Genomic DNA, 20,468 nt, shown 5'->3' on the forward strand with positions numbered 1-20,468 from the left:
GCCACCAGCTCACCATAACCAGGAGCCCCTAGCTCCAGGCCGGCCACAACCAGGAGCCGCTGCTGCCACCACCTTGCTGACAATCAGATAACCCTGTTCTGAGCCTACCGCAACCAGGAATCCCTGGCTTCGCTTCAGCCTTTGCCTCGACCATGCCTGGAGACCCTGGGTCTGCTGCCAGGTTAGGCTGGGCCACTGCATTGCCAAGAATCCTGCTCCAGCCACCTTACTCCATGATGTCACCTTCACTGCCACCGACAGGAAAAAGCTGAAGAAAAAGAAAGAAGATGAACCTTATTGTAAAATTTGAAATGTTGAGATTTTGGGTTGAATTGTACCGTATTTTGGTCAAAATGTCATTTTCATTGACTTTCACAGAAGGTTTCTTCTGTGAAGACTAGTCTTGCACTATTGTCCCAAACTCATTCATTAACTACCTCAATGTAGTACCCCTCTGGTCCAGCATAGCTCACTTCTCACATTTGCCATTCTTCTGGCAGGATATCCCATGATTCCTGATCCTGGCACCATCTTTAAAACACTGTTTTAAGCATTGTCAGTCTATATTGCCCTGCATGGTTCATGGCATTTACCTTAACATGGCAGAAAAGAGTGTATTGACACCCAGCTTTGTTGGCAGAGATTTGAAGATCTTAGTTATTTGTGTTGTACAGTGGAGGGACATCATCTTCCTATAGAACTGGCAGAGAAGCCCATGACACCAGGCCACCCACGTTAGTGTAGTCTCAGCTGTTTGAAGGAATGCCCTGCAGGATAAAAAGAAGATCAGTGACTTTCTCCAATGACCCCGTCTTCCCTTTACTATCTCACACTCACTCCATCTTTGCTACTGAATAGGAATGTGTTTATCAATGAGATGAGATTAAGTAATAATGAGGATGGTAATGAGCAATAAGCCCTATTAATAAGTCTATCGCCACTCAGTGATGAGAATCAAATCTCAACATCCAAACTCAGTTGGGATACATGACGTTTTGCTACCAAAGTTGACAAAGGCCTCACAGCTGCAAATGTGTTGCTGGTCAAAGCACAGCAGGTTAGGCAGCATCTCAGGAATAGAGAATTCGACGTTTCGAGCATAAGCCCTTCATCTCACTGTACTTCTGAAACAATTATCCCAAATTTCTCATCATAGGTCATGTTGTTTAGGGCCTGGGAAGTTTTCGGCAGATGTTTGAAATGTTACAGATTATAACATTAACTTCATGAAACCTTTTATTATGTTAACTCATTGGAACAAAGCAAGTATCATGCTTGATAACATCATCAAAAGAGTCGAGTGACAGTGGACACCATATTTAAATTGCACATTGTTATGGTCAGGTCACATCTGAAGTACCTAATTGTCACAGATCACAAGGTAAGCATTCAAACCCTTACAATGGGACAGAAGACAGAAATAAAACTAACAACTTGTGTTAATATAAGGCTTGGAAGTTTGTGTTTGTCAGTCAAGGAAATGTTGCATAGCATTCCTAAGGCAGTAAGCTTTCAGAATGGGTAAGTGTGGAATGCCAAATCAAATTAAACTACAAAAAGAGACTGGGAGTGAAAGTTAAACTGGCAAATGACAACAGCCTGTGTTGGGAGTTTTTTTTCATATTATAGATGATAAGCATATGGAACGATTATGCCAAAGATGTGAAGGCATAAAATCTGCAATCATTTAACTAGTAAGTGGGGAATGGTAGCCTTTTCTGAATTGTTGAGCAAAGATTGGCTCTGTGGTCTTTCACATTCATACTTATCTTGTATGTTAGGGCAGCAAATGCTAGTGAGATAGAATTCTGACTGTCCTAAATGCCAGCTGTTATCTGCTCGTTTTGAAGATTGCAGTGGTCTGTTCTGTCTATAGATTTTAGTGACTTTGAGATGATGTAGGTAAAAATTTGACGAATAAGAATTAAAGGTGATTTCTTGAGTGACTTTCAGTAAATTCGCAGTTTGACTTGGTGTATGAAAAGTTTTGTTTTTAAATGATATCCAGAATGAAATCTTTCCAATTTATCAACTAATGTTTCATGGTGAGGTGCGCTGTGGCAGGGAATTGAGAGGTTTCAGCCTTGTGATGAATTAGCTAATTCCACCAGAGTATTAGTGAAGTAGCTGCAGTTGATTTAAGTGGTTCTAAGCCAAAGAGAAAAAGAATTGTCCAGAATGCCTATCCTGATCATTTATGATTGTATTTGTCAATCTTGTGAAAATGTGCATGTAAGATCGACAAACCCCATCAGGTTTAGCTGCAATGCTGCTGCGCTAGATTAAAATGCCGTTTAGGCACATGTAGTCAAGGCACTAGAGCGCCAGTAGCTGATCATGGAACCAAGCCCATATTCAGGTATCACTCTCAAGCATGACCAGAAGGTAAAATCGGAAAACACTGAATTCTGAAAAATAGAGGAAATATATTGGTAATACTTACAAACACTCAAAATGACATGGTAACAGAATTCACATCAAGTGAACTGTCGTGTTTTAAAATGAAGCAGTAAGGAACATTCAGTTCTTGGCAGACTCCCGTTTATGTTCTGCTATAACAGTGTATTTGGCAGCCTCCCATATCGCTCTATAGATATTTTATGTTTGCTTTTGTACAACTTAAAATGCAAATCATCGAAATATCTTTTGGTTATTAATTTCTCAACTTTATTTTGCTTTTGAGAATTGCTAGGAATGTCTCATTAAAAATTGAATAGTATTTTCATTAGTTGGGCAGTCAGGCACTTTTTAAAGCAGTTGAAAATTATTGTTTCTTCAGCAAGTAATTTAATGCAATGCAGGCATTCTTGTTGGCAGAAAATGTGTAACAGTGGTCAGGAATGTGGGGAGTTGAAAATTTGATACAAATCCAAAGGGGTTTTTGCCTGACCTCACATTGAGAACAAAGTGTTGATGGTGTTACATACCCTTGCAGTATGCTGCGCATTACCTTCAATCCCTTTGTTTCCTAGATAATTGCTGAGCAAAACAGAAACTCACAGATTTTATATGCAATGTGGTACCTAGGCTAGATTCCTGTCTGTCTGTTTGTTTAAGTCTTTAAACAGCTTCTGTTTACTGAATTTCAATGAGGTTTATTACACCAAAAGTTTCTTTCATTGCTCTTCATGTAATTGTTTTAACAAGATAGAAGAGCACAGTAAAGAGTTCAGATGGCACCAAATCTCTCTGGTTCACCCTACCATTTTGTACTGGCTGTATCTATGGTCCCACATATAGAGGAACCTCGATTACATGGCATCTGATTATCCGATAAGATCGCAAGGTCCCGATGCTTGGCTAAACAATGTTATCTGGCATTCCATTATCCAGAATTCAATTAATCAAACAAAATACTCCCCCTGCCCGTGTCCTTTGGGTAATCGAGGTTCCTCTGTCCACCTATCTAGTACAGAATGAGGATTGCTGAAGCTGCAATTTATAGCAAGACTTGTTTAAATTGTTGATTGCTTCTGGAAGGACTGCAGTTGCTGTCAGGCTGAATTTTTCTAAAAGATTGAGCCAAGTTATAGTTTTAGTTGTGACCTTATTAGATTAGCTGTTCCAGCTTTCCTACCAGGTAAAGACAGGAGGAAGCGAATTTGGGTCCAGATAAGACCATTCACACCATTTATTTTCGTTATGCTTTTTCTGATCCCTTAGGAAGTTTAGGTCTCCTCTGGCCCAGGCTTTTGCCCACTCCCTTCAAGATGTCAGAAGTTGGACCAGTTCAGATAAACATTTAAGAAAATAAGACACCTTAATAAAAATAATGGAAAGTAAATCAATTTGTGTAAAACATTTATCACCTCCCCGTTCTATCTTTACTTGTATCGTCTAGTTCTTTTTTGTAAGTCTTGCCACAAATCATGGTTTAACTTTAACTTCATCCAGATATTTTGTCACAAGTATTCCAATACAATAAGTTCCTTCTGGTTGCTAGTCACTAGTTCAACTCTGTTGCTGCACCATACTGCCATCTATGTGCTATCTGTGAATACATGGATCAGTTTTTAAAATTAATTTTCAAACTTTATAAAGCGCAGCAGATTTTCTTTTAATGGGTAAATATCCAAATAAACCATTTGTGGAAACTGTTTTAAAGTTTACTCAATATATTAATTTCTAATGTGTAAACAAATTAATTTAATATGAATAAATACAGGGAAATGAGATAGAAACTTATGTTGGATTTGTTTCCATTCACATCTAGGGTATATGAGCAGATAAATTTTGGTTTTCACCTGGCAGTCCTCAACTTACTCTTATATGAAAGAGAATAGGTGCTACCTATCAGGACTGAGGAATGCAACGGTTAGAGTGCCTTGACATTCTCTGATTAAATGTTTCTTTAAAATTATAGCTAAGTAGCCAACACAGCATTAACATCACCCACACTTCTCATACTTAATAATGGCCAAAACTAAAACATGGATTCATAGAGCACCTTTAATGCAGCAAAACAGCTCCAAGTGCTTCACAAGACAGATTTTTAAGGCAAAAGCCAAATAATGATCTAATAGGGCAGTTGGCCAAAGGCTTAGAATGTTTTATAGACAAGAAATTCCAAAGTTTGGGAATTTGGCACTTGAAGACGCACCCTCCAGTGGAAAAGCTTTTGAAATTGGTAATGGTGAAGCTACAGTGCGAAGAGGAAAGCTATCTGGAGTGTTGTTGGGCTGGAGAAGAATACAGAGGTAGGGAGGAGTGAGGCCATGGAGAAATTTGAAAACTAGAATAAGAATTTTAATATTAAAGTAATCCTTAACCCGAAGCTAGTATAGCTCAATAAGCACACAGGAATTGTGCAAACATGATTTGGTGCAAGTTATGACACTGGCAACAGAGATTTGAATTACCTCAAGTTGACAGAGTGTAGAACATGAGAGGCAGGTAAGAATGCACTGGAATAGTCAAGTCTGGAAGTAGCAAACTCGTGAATGAGGATTTCAGCATCAGATACACTGAGACAGGGACAGAGTTTGACAAAGTTATAGAGTTGGAAGTAATGAAACTTGATTAAATGTTGTTCTTGAACTATGGATTAATTACAATGTGCTAGCACATTGCTTACTAAATTTATTAATGGGGTAAAATGATTAAGTCAAATGAGTGGGGTAAAATAGGGGCTGAGCGTGTGGTGCTGGAAAAGCACAACAGGTCAGGCAGCATCGGAGGAGCAGGAGGATCGACGTTTTGGGCATAAGCCCTTCATCTCCTGCTCCTTGAATGCTGCCTGACGTGCTGTGCTTTTCCAGCACCACTATCTTGACTGTAATCTCCAGCATCTACAGTCCTCACTTTCTACCAGAGTAAAATAGAGACTTTCTGTGCAAATCAGTTTCAGTCTTAATGGCACATTTCCATTTTATTACTCCATCAGTTCAGCATTCTTAGTCCTATGTTCCCAAAGGCTCTGAGGAATCTACATATCATTGTCTGATTCTTTTCCAATACTTCATGGTATCTTATCTGTAATGATCAGCCTAAACACTATCTGTAATTACATGGAGAAGTGTCAGTGAGGATGTGAAATCTTGTAGAAATCATATGAAATGACTTGATAACGGAGCACCATGGCTTTTTGAATTACGTGCTTCAGAATTTATTGTGTATATCTAACTTCTCACTTTGCTTGTACAGTGGGCTGGATATTCGTATTCAGGTAAATGAAGGCATTAAAGGGAGTCTGTGGAAGTTATTATAGTAGTGGGAGGACAGAAGGGATTTGAACTTTGATCCTGAGTTGAAATTGTGGTCTTGAAATAAAGACATCTGACTATACTGATTGGAATGCTTTACATATGGAATTATTTATTTTATTGTGCTGTATTTAATTGCATATTTTGTGGATTATTTAACAGGCAAAAGGCAGAGTCAGGGGAATCTGATGGTAACTTGGAGCCTGAAGTGGAACGAACTCTAAACGATGAGATTCAGAGAGTCACAAATATCAAAGCTTCGGGAAAAATCAAGTGAGACCTTGTTGTGGGGCCAACTGCAAAGAAGGAATTACCAGTGATATAATTTCTTCAAAACAATAAATACAATTATTTTCTCTTGTCAGTGCTAAGAAAACTGTCATTCGCAGAGACAGGAATGCATTTTCAAAAAATTATGTAAAATTCAGATAAATGGTTATTCTTTACTGAAAATTTGGTAAATTACTGAAATATTAGAACACATTTAATCAGTATGATTTTAAAAGTTCTGATTTTTGGTGAAAATTAAAGTCAAGAAGAGTATATTCAAAACAAAAGCTATAAAACTTACCTGGGGCAGGTGGGAATGTTGTGTTGAGGTCAACCATGATCTTATTGAATATAGAGCATGCTGGAGAGACTGACCAACTCCTAATTAATATTCACTCTCAGTTCAAACTCTGACATATCAGAAGTATGTTAGGCTTCGCATTTTTATTTAGACATGATTCTGTCAGCAAAAGATAATCTCTGGAATGTAAAATCATTTCCTTTGGGCAATTTACCTTCCTGTTGTTTAGTACTGATGTCATACATGTATAAGAAAGTATGTTACATATATAATTCCAGAGCGATACGTTTGGGCATTTCTCTTATTTTAAGCAATATCACCAAGTCCATAGGTTCCTTCAGCTAGTATTGGTATAGCTCTAATGTATTAAAACTCGAAATGAAATTAAGTTTACATTTATTGTCTTGCTGAGTAGTCACAAAAACATATGGAACATATGATTTAGCAGAATGAGGCTGCTTGGCCCTTTAAGCCCATTCATTAAGATCATGGTTGATCTTCTACTCCAATGTCATTTTCTTATTCTGTAATACATGGGAATCTTTTCAATCAATGATTGAGCCTCCACAGCCCACTGCGGAAGAAAGCTCTAAAGATTCACTGCTTTCTGAATGAAGAAACACCTCCCCATCTCAGTCCTAAATGGCCTGTCCATTGTTGTCATATTGCTTCCATCTTTAGAGGATTTCTTTATTCTTGAATTAACATGACTGAATTCTAGTTTAGTTTGTTGACCCTGTGGCTTAACTTATAGCTTATTGTAACTTTGACTTTTTGATCTTGATTCACTTTTTTAGATCATTCAATTTTCTTTTATTGCCTAATGGGGAGCTTAAGGTTGTGATGCTGCTGCAAAACAACACTGTTGAGGCTTACAACCTGAACGTAACAGTGAAAGTGCCAGAGTGCACGAAGACAGCCAGGGTTACTATTGCGGGTCACAGGACAGATGCAAGAACCATCGCCTTCAGTTCTGACAACATTGCAGTACTCTCTGCATCTGCTGAAACAGTCAAGATATGGAACAGGTTTGAATATGTTTGTGCATTTGTGTGCGTGAGTGCTTGCTACTTCTGTGGCATCATTTTTGTGTCAGATTCTGACCATATTAAACTCTTGCATCTAAACTTAATATGGATTTTACCTCTGTAAACATGTAAGGAAAGAAGAGTGCCAGCAATTACAGCCACTTCTTCCAGTTTGGCTTGGTCACCCTGATTTTGTAGCACTGCTTAATTTTTTATTTTTACATTTAAGATTATATCCGTGTTGAATTTATAAGCTATTCACTTCATCTCTAATAGTTTGAAACTTTCTAACTTCAGCTGGATTCAGGTAGTTCCATTTCTTTGCTGCTTTGAACACTTGCACCACCTAACCAGTACCACATTGTTGACATCTCACACTGCATACACTGCTTAATCTCCCCCATCTTGTAGGGATGCCATGTAATGTGTGATGAGAAGTGAAAAACCCAAGCCAATTAAATGGGAAACAAAAATGAGAAATTCCTCTTTGACTTCTTTCAATGAGTAACATTAGTCCAAGAGATTGACTGATCCTCTGAATGGGTTAATCTGTACCCTGACCAGAAGTGTGTCCAGCTTCATTTGAAGAAATTCAAAGATTTTGAATGAATGACAAGAGTTTGCAACCTACTCCACATATTCACCACTTCTGAGCAAAGAACCACCTCCTGACATCACCCTAATTTGGCTTTGCATCATATAAGATTGTGATTTCTTAACCTATTTGAAAAACTGTTGACAGAAGCATAATTTATTTCCTTCTTTGTCCTACGTATGTTGTTCAAATCACTTCTTGATCTTTGTTTTTCTGAAATATGGAGCCAACCACTTTTTGAGTTTGTTTTGGCAACTAAGTTGTTTAAATGCTGAATGAATCTTGTGGACCCCCTCCACTTTTTCTTTGAAGTCTTAAGATCACTCACCTGTATTGAGTCAAAAATTGACACAGTATGCTGAAGGCTGATGTCTTCTACAAGGACAAGTAGTTTGTTTAACTCAAAGATTTTGTATAAAATGACTATTTCTCTAAAAATTTTAAGGTGCTCTAATTTTATATTTCCAAATACAAACAGCTCGTGTGACATTTTGCCTGTGGGCTACTTTGCGATTCTGTCATGATTTGGAGATGCCAGTGTTGGACTGGGGTGTACAAAGTTAAAAATCACACAACACCAGGTTATGGTCCAACAGGTTTAATTGGAAGCACACTAGCTTTCGGAACATCGCTCTATCACCTGATAACTTTGTTATTCTGTGACTTTGTCTGAAATCATCTTACTTGTGGTTTGACTTCAGGCAGTAGATGCAAGGTGGATAAGTGTATTCATTCATGAAAATTAGGTGCTAATTATGTTAAAAACACCCTAGTACAATTCTAACCAGGGCCTGAACAAGATGAATGCAGGTAACAGGTTAGTAGCAAGTTTGGAGCTGAGAATAATGAGGAGGACCTCCAGGTAAGTCATTAGAAAATTCTTTGTGTGCCCAAGTGGAGTACAGGTGCTTCTGTGAGCCCTACAGGGAAAACTGTGATATCCTTGTTAGGCATTCCCCTTTTGTCTCCTGAAATCCTTTCCACATTACATGTTTAGAAAATGATTACCTCATCTTTGCCAGCATGCCACCGCTGTATGCCCTATTAGATTAGATTAGATTAGATTAGATTCCCTACAGTGTGGTAATAGGCCCTTCGGTCCTTCTCTGACCATTCCCCTTAGCTCCAGCACCTTTCCAAGTGAGAAGTTAACCTCTCATTTATATTAGACTTGGCAATTCAAATAATTGGGAACAGAAACTTCTATATTCCATACTCGCTCTTGCCTGCTGTAAAGTTTTTCTAGATGAAAATCAGCCGTTTGGCCTTGACTTCACATGTGTTCATGTCACTGGAGATCAACTAACTTAAGTGAAAGGATGTTTAATAACAAGGTGCATATCTAATGTGTAACAGTAATTATCAAGGGATGAGAATATCACTTTATTCTTTCTTGCAATTTTAGGATCTAGTTGAGTAGCATAGTGCTAATGGAATGAAAATGTCTTGCATACAATCACTCAAGATGCATGGTACTGTTGCATATCTGCTGTAAACAAACAATGCAATGGGAAGTTCAGGGCATTTATTTTAAATGCAAAAATGTTTGAATTATTACAAATTACCCTAAGCCACAGAAAATGAATGCATAATGGAAATCCACTGCACTAAGTAGGCTGCAATATGCTACAAGGGTCTTTCCCCTTAAAAAAGTTCCATACTTTTCCAACCCAGTTTCTTTTACATTTGTGATCCAGTACTATTCAAGGAAGTTGGAACTGTTCTTGCTTGTGTCTGCAGATAGAGTGCCTTACCTTGGTGGGATGTGTCCTCCACTAAAAATGAAAATTGGTCAGATTTTAAATTGTTTCACTTTGAAAATGAATGCATTGAAAATGAATTGGAACAATTGTGTGTATCTGCTGAAACCAGATGTTGGGACCAGAACTGATTTTTTGATGCAATACTTATTCCTCAGATTTCTGTACCAGTTCTGCGTACAAAACTGTTATTGTTTTAACGGTGTTCTACTACACGTCCTACTACTCAATATGTTGGAAGATATTCCTGATGAATTGGCATCATTGTTTTTGATGAGTAACAGAGAAGGTTGATGAGGTTAATGGTGATATGATGTACAAGGACTTTCAAAAACATTTACTAAAGTGGGGCACAATATATGTTATTGTTCTTGGAATTTAGGAGAGGGCAGAAACATTGAGGTGAAATTGATTGATTGACAACAAAGTCGAAAGTGAGGATTGCAGATGCTGGAGATCAGAGTCGAGAGTGTGGTGCTGGAAAAGCACGGCATTCATGCAGCATCTAAGGAGCAGGAGAATTGATATTTTGGGTATACACCCTTCATCAGGATTCCTGACAAAGGGCTTATGCCCAAAACATCAATTCTGCTGCTCCTTGGATGCTGACTGACCTGCTGTACTGATTAAAGAGTCTCTAATGGATGTTTTTAATGGAGTTCTCCAGGTAAATGCTGTTCCTGATCTCTGTTAATGACATACACCATGGTGTAAAGGGCAGATTTTCAAAATCTGTGATGATATAAAATTTGGAAATATTGTGAAATATGAGGATTTTAGCAAAGACCTTCAAAAGGGCATTTAAAAACCAGAAAGTGCTGGAGAAACTCAGCAGTTCCAGCAGCATCTACAGAGAAAGAAGCAGAACATATATGATTCTTTGAACCTAGAAAATGCTGAGTTTCCCCAGCATTTTGTTTTTTTTCATTTACATTTACAATGGTTTACCTTTTATATAAAGGATGTAGACAGGCTTGTAAAATGGGCAGACATTTGGGAATTAAATGTAGTGCAAAAAGTGTAAAATGACTCATTTTGGTTGGAAGAGCACTGAGCTCCGAATCACAGAAAGGGCACAGTTACAGGTGCGGAAGGCCTTGGTGTTTTTAAGATATTGATGGTGACAGGACAGTGTGAGAAAGCGGTTAATAAAACATACAGCATTCTAAGCTTTACTAATTGGGGAGGAAGCAAGGTGACTATGTTAAACATGTCTAGAGCACTGGTTTTGGCATTAACTGGAGAATTATGTCCAATTCTGGCATCCACAAATGCATTACTACACTTGCATGCACATAAATGTAATTACTGCAGTTTCTGGTACAAATCTAGATGACCTACTTCAAAATGTGGTAAACCATTGAAATATACTGTCTATTCTGAAACTGTTTTCAAGCATTACTTTATTTTTAAAAATGTGCAATGCTTAACTGTTGGATCCTGAGAATTATGTTTTGCCAATCCTCAGATCTACACTACAATGTATCAGGACCATGGCTTGTGAATACGCTCTCTGCTCTCTCTTTGTTCCTGGGGATAGACAAATTATCTTGGGAACAAAGGTAAGGATTCTCTACGATACCCTGTCTCTAAATTTGAGCTGTGTCTGAGGTAATTACAGCATTATGTAGCAATAATTCGCAAATTGTTCTTATGAACTGAAATAAATTGGAGACAAATGGTCTTTGCTATGAGAAAGCAAAGCATCTATTCTTCTGAAGGCATCAACTCTCAAATATGAGTTTACATTAATCCGGGTTTATATGATTCTGATAGTCTTGGGAGTATATTTACCAGTGGACCATAAAATGGGATTCAATAAAGATATCATTTAACTCCCCACATGAGAATGATATTGATATCCTTAGAAGAGTATAAAGGAAGTAGGAGTATACTTAAGGGGGAAATCAGGAGGGCAAAAAGGGGACATGAGATAGCTTTGGCAAATAGAATTAAAGAGAATCCAAAGGATTTTTATAAATATGTTAAGGACAAAAGGCTAACTAGGGAGAAAATAGGGCCCCTCAAAGATCAGCAAGGTGGCCTTTGTGTGGAGTCGCAGAAAATGGGGGAGATACTAAATGAATATTTTGCGGCAGTACTTACTTGGAAAAGGATATGGAAGCTACAGACTGTAGGGAAATAGATGGTGACATCTTGCAACATGTCCAGATTACAGAGGAGGAAGTGCTGGATGTCTTGAAACGGTTAAAGGACCTGATCAGGTGTACCCGAGAACTCTGTGGGAAGCTAGAGAAGTGATTGCTGGGCCTCTTGCTGAGATATTTGCATCATCGATAGTCACAGGTGAGGTGCTGGAAGACTGGAGGTTGGCAACCGTGGTGCCACTGTTTAAGAAGGGTGGTAAGGACAAGCCAGGGAATTATAGACCGGTGAGCCTGAACTCAGTGGTGGCCAAGGTGTTGGAGGGAATCCTGAGGGACAGAATGTACATGTATTTGGAAAGGCAAGGACTGATTAGGGACAGTCTACATGGCTTTGTGCGTGGGAAACCATGTCTCACAAACTTGATTGAGTTTTTTTGAAGAAGTAACAAAGAAGATTGATGAGGGCAGAGCAGTAGATGTGATCTATATGGACTTCAGTAAGGCGTTTAACAAGGTTCCCCATGGAAGACTGATTAACAAGGTTAGATCTCATGGAATACAGAGAGAACTAGCCATTTGGATACAGAACTGGCTCAAAGGTAGTATACAGAAGGTGGTGATGTAGGGTTGTTTTTCAGACTGGAGGCCTGTGACCAGTGGAATGCCACAAAGATCGATGCTGGGTCCTCTACTTTTTGTCATTTACGTAAATGATTTGGATGCAAGCATAAGAGGTACATTTAGTAAGTTTGCAGATGACACCAAAATTGGAGGTGTCATGGACAGCGAAGAGGGTTACCTCAGATAACACCAAGATCTAGACCAGATGGGCCAATGGGCTGCGAAGTGGCAGATGGAGTTTAATTTTAGATAAATGCGAGGTGCTGCATTTTGGGGAAGCAAATCTTAGCAGGGCTTATACACTTAATGGTAAGGTCCTAGGGAGTGTTGCTGAACAAAGAGACCTTGGGAGTGCAGATTCATAGCTCCTTGAAAGTGGAGTCGCAGGTAGATAGAATAGTGAAGAAGGCATTTGGTATGCTTTTGTTTATTGGTCAGAATATTGAGGACGGGAGTTGGGAGGTCATGTTGTGACTGTACAGGACATTGGTTAGGCCACTGTTGGAATGTTGCATGCAATTCTGGTCTCCTTTCTATCGGAAAGATGTTGTGAAACTTGAAAGGGTTCAGAAAAGATTTACAAGGATGTTGCCAGGGTTGGAGGATTTGAGCTATTGGGAGAGGCTGAACAGGCTGAGGCTGTTTTCCCTGGAGCGTCGGAGGCTGAGGGATGACCTTTATAGAGGTTTGCAAAATTATGAGGGGCATGGATAGGATAAATGGACAAAGTCTTTTCCCTGGGATTGGGGAGTCCAGAACTAGAGGGCACGGGTTTAGAGTGAGAGAGGAAAGATATAAAAGAGATCTAAGGGACAAGATTTTCACGCAGTGGGTAGTACGTGTATGGAATGAGCTGCCAGAGGATGTGTTGGAGGCTGGTACAATTGCATTTAAGAGGCATTTGGATAGGTATATGAATAGGAAGGGTTTGGAGGGATATGGGCCGGGTACTGGCAGGTGGGACTAGATTGGGTTGGGATATCTGGTCGGCATGGACAGGTTGGACTGAAGGGTCTGTTTGCATGCTGTACATCTCTATGACTCTATAACTCATTGTTAGTGAATTGGTCAGTGAAAGGAACAAAGGTACTGATAAGAAAAGACACATTTTGTTCAAGCTTTGTCTTGAAAATTTAGATTCTTAATGGTATTTTTCAAAGCTTGGAACACTTAAAAATTCTTAATCATCAACAGATGTGTCTTTGACAAAAAGTAAGAGACAGCAAATAAAAGACATTAATCTATACAACATATAAGCAACATCTCTGAATACTAACATACATCTGCATTACATTATGTATTGACTGCAATTGTATTTACTGTCCCTTCTTTTTCACTGTAGTCTGGAAAGCTACAGCTCTTTGATTTATCTTCTGGGAATTTGTTGGAGACACATGATGCCCATGATGGAGCAGTGTGGTCCATTTCATTGACACCAGACCAGGTAATGCATCCTGCTGAATAGCTGAATAGTTTATTTTAGGTAAGATTTTAAAATTACTCTTGTGTTGCCCTTACTCAAATTTCCTTGAAATCCATATCAAGCAAGCTGTCCGAGACACACAATCTGGTACATGTCCTTTTAAGAGGCAGTTTGTTGAAAATGAGGCCAATCTTTTGTTAGCAGGTTAGGATGAGTATGAAAATTTGATATGGTTTATGCATGCAGTAGTCATCTAAAGAATAAATTACAGCAACCAATGTATAATTCAGTGCATCAGTATGTAACATTCTGGCCGAGGAGGGAGCACGAAAGCTAAGTGCTGAGTAAACCAACTACACCACTGTTAGAGTGTGGGTCTCAGCATCAATGATATGTGTCATCTGCGCAGATAATAGCAACATCTTTCAAACGTTGACTGCAGTCGATTAAAAGGGGTGTAACCATTCCTTACCTGAAATACATTTGAGATAAACTATAAATGCTAGCTTTGCTAATAATGCCTTTTCGCTGTAAAAGAATAAGTTTAAAGAGAAAGTCTTCCTCTTCTACCCTTTTCTTCAGTTTAACATTTTTAGATTTGAAATGAATATCAAAAAGTACTCCTGCACCTTGACAACTGATTATTAATAAAATGGTTCTCAGTGGCAGAAGAAAAATTTAATATACCATGGTTAGATATTGAATCTCATCTCCGCTATCCCTTCACAGTAAATGCAAAATGTCTTGATGATAGGAGAAAACTGTCATTGTCTCTGGGTTAAGTTTCAATTGAAAACCAAGACGGAAAAATAATAGTTTTCTTTTGAACAATGTTGAACAACTTCGTCCATTAACACATGTTTTATGGAGGTTTAAAATTTTTATATATCATTCTTTATTCCAGCGTGGTTTTGTTTCCGGAAGTGCTGACAAGATGGTGAAGTTTTGGGAATTTGAATTGGTGAAAGATGAAAATATAACAAAGACAAGGTATGTAATGAGAGGTAAAATAAAATCGAGCTGCTTAATTAAGTAACAAATAATGTTAAAGCTGATTGGATTCTTGTGACAGCTAAACATATTTATCCATTTAATAGCTGAAAATGTAGGAGCACGCGGTGTCCACCAACACCCTGGAGTTGTTCAGGGAGAGGTGGGCGCCGCAGGGAGTGGAGTGCATCATTTTCCCCCTCCAACGCTATTTTGATTTAGTCCTTGCCCTCCCCTTCACCGTTTTGATCATACAGCATTGCCCTTTGATGTGAAGGGCACTGCTTGTCACAGGCCACTCGGGTGTTTTCCTACTTTTCCTGGTGGTGGAAATTGAATAAAGATTTGTACAGTTGTCTCTCACTGTGTCTCACAGCTGCACACACACACCATGGGTGCTGGGGATAAAAATAATAAGCACTACCGCAGTTAGGCGGTAGTGTGGGGGTTAATATAAAAATTTTTTTTAAAAAAGCTGAAAATGTGTTGCTGGAAAAGCGCAGCAGGTCAGGCAGCATCCAAGGAACAGGAAATTCGACGTTTCGGGCATAAGCCCTTCATCAGGAGGGCTATCCATTTAATAGACAAGTTATGTATTTAAGGAAGGCCTCAGCTCTGACCATTACTCCGTGCTAAGTAATTGATCTCAGCCCCTGGTTCAAGAAGAAAACCTGTTAAGGTTTCCCCTTGTAATCACTGCTGTGACAATATTCAACAAAACTTATACAAAACATCATGTGTTTAGCTTCTTTTGATCTGAAAATGTGAAATTCATAATCATGAAGGTATACATGTATTAGACAAAGATTGAAGTATATACTCTGTCCAGTCAGACAGTTAACATGAACATATCCTCCTCAAAATTTGCACTCCTATGGCACCTTTAATATTTAGAAGAGTCCCATAATGCTTCACAGAGACTATGCATAATTAAGCAATGAGCCAAAGAAAGACTCATTAGGAAGCGTGACCAAAAGCTTGAACAAACAAGAACGATTTAAGAAAGAAATGAAAACTGAAAGATGGAGGGATCTGAGGAGAGAATTTGTAACCGGAAGCACAAATTTAAGTGTTAAGAGAAAGAGGGGATTGGAATACAAGAGTTTGGAGAAAGTTGATTGGGAAGTTTGAGAATGTGTGGAGCTGAAGGAGGTTACAATGGTAAAGATTTAGGTCATGAAGGGATTTAAAGATAAGACCTGTAAATTTAGAAATATTGGGAGACTTGGAATTAGTGTATTTCAGGAAGAAGGGGGATTATACATGAGCAGGACTTGGGGTGTTTATAGAATCTTGACTGTAGGATTTTGCGTGGACTGATAGAAGTTGAAGAGGAGAGGGCAGGGCTCTGGCATTAGCAAATCAGTTCTGGGTGATGCAGTACTTCGCCAGTTCAGTCCTGATGCATTCAAGTTTGTAGTCATTGGACTTGAGAATTTGGAGGATCTACCAAAGGGAACAGCTAAAATGGGTGGTGGTGAAAGTTTTACTGGTGATGACAGCATCAAATTTGAAGTTACCAGCTATGGAATTATTATAGCAAATGACAGAACAAAGCTAGGCAGTTAGGAAAAAAAGGATGTGACTGGAAGCAACACAGTAGAATTTTGCCAGGGTAGATATAAGAAATGGCATTGGAAGGCACCAGGCAGATGTAGATGGTAAGAATTCCAAGTGAGTGGTTAGAGGTGGCTTTGTTAATGATTAAGTCCACAGGAGATGATGAGATTGAGAGAATTGTGGGTGGCACAATTGTGGGAGGTTAACACTGCTGCCTCACAGCGCCAAGAGACCTGGGTTCAATTCCTGCCTCAGGCGACTCTCTGTGTGGAGTTTGCAAATTCTCCCCGTGCCTGCGTGGGTTTGCTCCAGTTTCCTCCCACAATCCAAAAATGTGCAGGTTAGGTGAATTGGTCATGATAAATTGCCTGTAGTGTTAGGTGAAGGGGTAAATATAGGGGAATGGGTCTGGGTGGGTTGCGCTTCGGCGGATTGGTGTGGGCTTGTTGGGCCGAAGGGCCTGTTTCCACACTGTAAGTAACCTAAGTAATTGGCATGAATCTTGGTAAGATAGTTTATATGGAGGGCGAGCTTTAGGCATTATTAGACAGCAATGAACTTGAAATGTTGCTAAGCATATTTTGAGAAGACCAAGGGAGGTACAGATGGTAAATATGTTTAAGCAGAAGGGGTGGCTGGTAGTTCAAGCTGAGGGAGAACACACAAATTGAAGATTAGCAATAAATTAGAGTCAGAGTCGTAAGGAGCAAGAGGTTTGAGACAAGAGAGATAACAATTAGAAGGAATGAGTGATTGGAAAGGGAGATGAGAAACGCCAAAACTATAAAAATAAGAGCTAACCATCTATCTACATAAGCTAACCATTTCATCAATGGTTCTAGATATTTTAACTTCACTACCCTTTTCACAGTTTGTGTCCAGAGTCTGAAAAACATTCTGACGCTTTTGTTTAGATTAGAATATTTACAGTGTGGAAACAGGCCCTTCGGCCCAACAAGTCCACACCGACCCTCCAAAGGGCAACCCACCCAGACCCATTTCCGCTACATTTGCCCCTTCACCTAACACTACGGGCAACTTAGAATAGCCAGTTCACCTAACCTGCACATCTTTGGACAGTGGGAGGAATCCAGAGCAAATTTTCCTTTGGTAATTTATGTCAGTCCTCCTTGTCCTGCTGCCTTAGTTTAGTTATATTTCAAATGTGATACAAATATGTTTTTTTTTTCCCAAATTGTCTTCTTTCGAACACAGGTCTTTGTAGTAATTGATCATATTGATTTTACATATGCAATGTAGCAACTTCTAGGTTGCTTATCTTCACCTATGTTCTGTTATTCCTGAATTACAGACTCTCTTTGAATCATATTCGCACTCTGCAGCTCGATGAAGACATCTTGTCTGTCTGTTACAGCCCTAATCAGAGGTTGCTAGCAGTATCACTGCTTGATTGTACTGTTAAAGTATTCTACACAGACACGCTGAAGGTAAGCATTGCTATAGGGACCCCATAAAACCTGGTGAAATGCATTTAGAAAATAAGTCCTTCCTCACTGAACAAAAGTTGCTACCTTCATACATAAAATAGACATATGCTTAAAATGAAACAACCAAGAAGGGAGCAGTATTTAAATAAAGAAAAAAATGTACTAACAAGCAAAATATTTGTTATCCTGATGCTTACCTTCAAAATGTGATACATGATTTAGAAGGTGGTCCCTTAAACCCACTATGCTATATCTAATCAATTAGTCCCAGAACCCTTTCACTGTTTTCTTTTAGCTATTTAATTCATTTTTAAGGGTTGTTATTGCATCTGCTTTACAACTGCTTCTTTCAAAGGAAGATAGTGTTATTCAGATCTATAAAATTATGTCCTTTTCTTTGTTTTGTATCATTACAGGGTATGTAGTGTGTGAACGATTCTACCAGATTAACAACCTTAAAGTTGAAATTCTACCATGATAAAATGTGAATCAGATGAAATATAGATCTAGGCAAATGCTGCCTGACCAGTTGTGCTTTTCCAGCACCACTCTAATCTAGACCCTGATGCATTCAAGATCTGTAAATTGTAAAGTAAATGAAAAACAAACACAAACAGTTCTGGCGTGTCATAAAACTCCAACTGGTTTACTAATAACCTTTTCAAAAGAAGGCCTGTCCCCCTATGGAAGTATGACCTACAGATTCAGAGCCCAGCCTGGTACGGGAACAAAACCGATTGAGACTTTGGAGAAAGTGATGTCACCCCACTTTAATTCAGAGCCATCTTAGACTTTCACACTTGACCCAGGAGTTTAATGGCAGTGCAAAATCAAAAGCAGTTTGTATTATCATTAAACTTAGAATTGCACTCTCAATAAATCTTTGCAGCAGAGGCATGCTTGGAATTGTAATGCTTTAAAATCCACAGAGAGGTAAACCACTGTCCTCTGCTGTGGTTTTCCCAAAGTTGACTGTGCAGATCACATCATCAATGATAGTACAAGCTGGAAAGAGAAACAAAATGTGTCAAGTTTATAGTTGAGAAAAAAATGGTTGAATTTATTGTGATGACTTACAATGATGACCAAATACTGCAGAAGTGAGGCAGCTTCATAAAATGCATGCAGATATTTCCAGATGCTTAATGTGGGGAATTTTACACTTCTATAATCTGACTTTGTTTTAATAAAATGATCTTTTACACTTGTAGCGAAAAGAAAAACGGAGATAATGTGATCTAAAAAAATGGCCAGTTCTAATATTGATTTTTTTTTTATGTCTAGTTTTTCCTGTCTCTTTATGGACACAAGCTCCCTGTGCTCTGTATGGATATCTCCGATGTAAGTTTATCTTTGTGACATCGGTTCAACATTAGTTTTTGTTGTGAAATAAAAAGACAATAAATTATTTCAAGATGCTTTGGACAAATTAAAATACAAATTTGGCATTTCTTTTATCTTATTACGCTTTGGCATATGGTTGCATCCACCACCAGAAATAAAACGGAGGTGGATTTTTCGTGAAATCAAAGCAAAGCAATTGTGCACATCATTGAGTGATTGCTTCATTTCAACTAATTTAGCAAGTCTACTGGATCAGTTTTATTATTTCATGTTCCCAGTAGAGATTGCTCTTATCGGGTCAAAGAGGTTCCCAGTAGAGATTGCTCTTATCGGCTGCAACACAATCGTGCAAATTATTGATCTGCATTCTTATCATGCAGGATTCCTGTTGTTAATGCAAGAAGCACTGACATGATGCTATTATTGATGAGGTATAGGTCTAAAAACATAATTGAGCTGTCTATTCATGATTCTTTTCTTACATAAAAATACTTTTCTTTTAAGTGTGCCTGGAGGAAAGGGTTTTCTGTGTGTTCTATTCACATGGCTGGTCTGTGTTTTGTTCACATCAATTGTCTCCTATTTCTGCAGTGGAAGAATACGTTGAACATTTGTTTGGATAATTCTTCAAAATACAGAGAATTTGACTTTTGTTGTTTGAAAATGAGCTTTCGCTATTGAAAATCATAAATAAAAAGCTGGAAAGCAATAGTATTTATAGGTCACCTATTTGTCAGCATGTTTCCATCTATACAGTAATAGGCTCAACATCTCTTTTTGGGACAGATATGGATGCGGGACTGTTTTTATTTTGGGTCCTGGTAACAAAATTACTTTAGAAAATTACCAAGCAATTTCTTTATTAATATGAGTACGTTTTACTTCTCAATTCTTCTTTATATAATGTTTTTCCCTGCTTTTGTTTTCAGTTCACTGTTCTTCGTATCTTTTGTAGGACAGCAATCTAATTGCAACTGGGTCAGCTGACCGGAATGTGAAAATTTGGGGATTGGAATTTGGTGACTGTCACAAATCTCTCTTTGCTCACGATGACAGGCATGTTTTAATTTTCTGATGGACTTAAATGTTTTGCTACCAATATTGACTTCACGTGATCATGGGAAGAGCACTGACACACTGTTTGAAAGACTGACTTTGTTAATAGCATTGTTCCTTTTCCAGATTGTGCTAGGGAATTTTTTCAAAGTCTGTGCCAGTTTAATAATGCAATCATCAATGTAAAAGTACAAAATCTATTTCATGACTTGAGATTAATTTCAAGAATTATGTATAGTTAATACATTTGTAGGGTAATAAT

At 38.4% G+C, this 20,468-nt stretch overlaps 1 protein-coding gene across 2 annotated transcripts in view; it reads left to right on the forward strand.

The window, feature by feature from the left end:
* The window catches only part of wdr3 (WD repeat domain 3), a 64,412-nt gene that overhangs the window by 23,578 nt on the left and 20,366 nt on the right, over positions 1-20,468 (forward strand). For both annotated transcript variants that reach the window (XM_060833082.1, XM_060833083.1), the window contains exons 10-17: positions 5,865-5,975; positions 7,071-7,301; positions 11,125-11,218; positions 13,728-13,829; positions 14,713-14,798; positions 17,671-17,806; positions 19,091-19,147; positions 20,106-20,206. In XM_060833082.1, the coding sequence (XP_060689065.1) occupies positions 5,865-5,975; positions 7,071-7,301; positions 11,125-11,218; positions 13,728-13,829; positions 14,713-14,798; positions 17,671-17,806; positions 19,091-19,147; positions 20,106-20,206 (918 nt within the window). The remainder of the gene's footprint in view (positions 1-5,864; positions 5,976-7,070; positions 7,302-11,124; positions 11,219-13,727; positions 13,830-14,712; positions 14,799-17,670; positions 17,807-19,090; positions 19,148-20,105; positions 20,207-20,468) is intronic.

Source organism: Hemiscyllium ocellatum, chromosome 12 (genome assembly GCF_020745735.1).
Source record: "Hemiscyllium ocellatum isolate sHemOce1 chromosome 12, sHemOce1.pat.X.cur, whole genome shotgun sequence".
In the NCBI taxonomy this organism is placed as follows: domain Eukaryota; kingdom Metazoa; phylum Chordata; class Chondrichthyes; order Orectolobiformes; family Hemiscylliidae; genus Hemiscyllium; species Hemiscyllium ocellatum.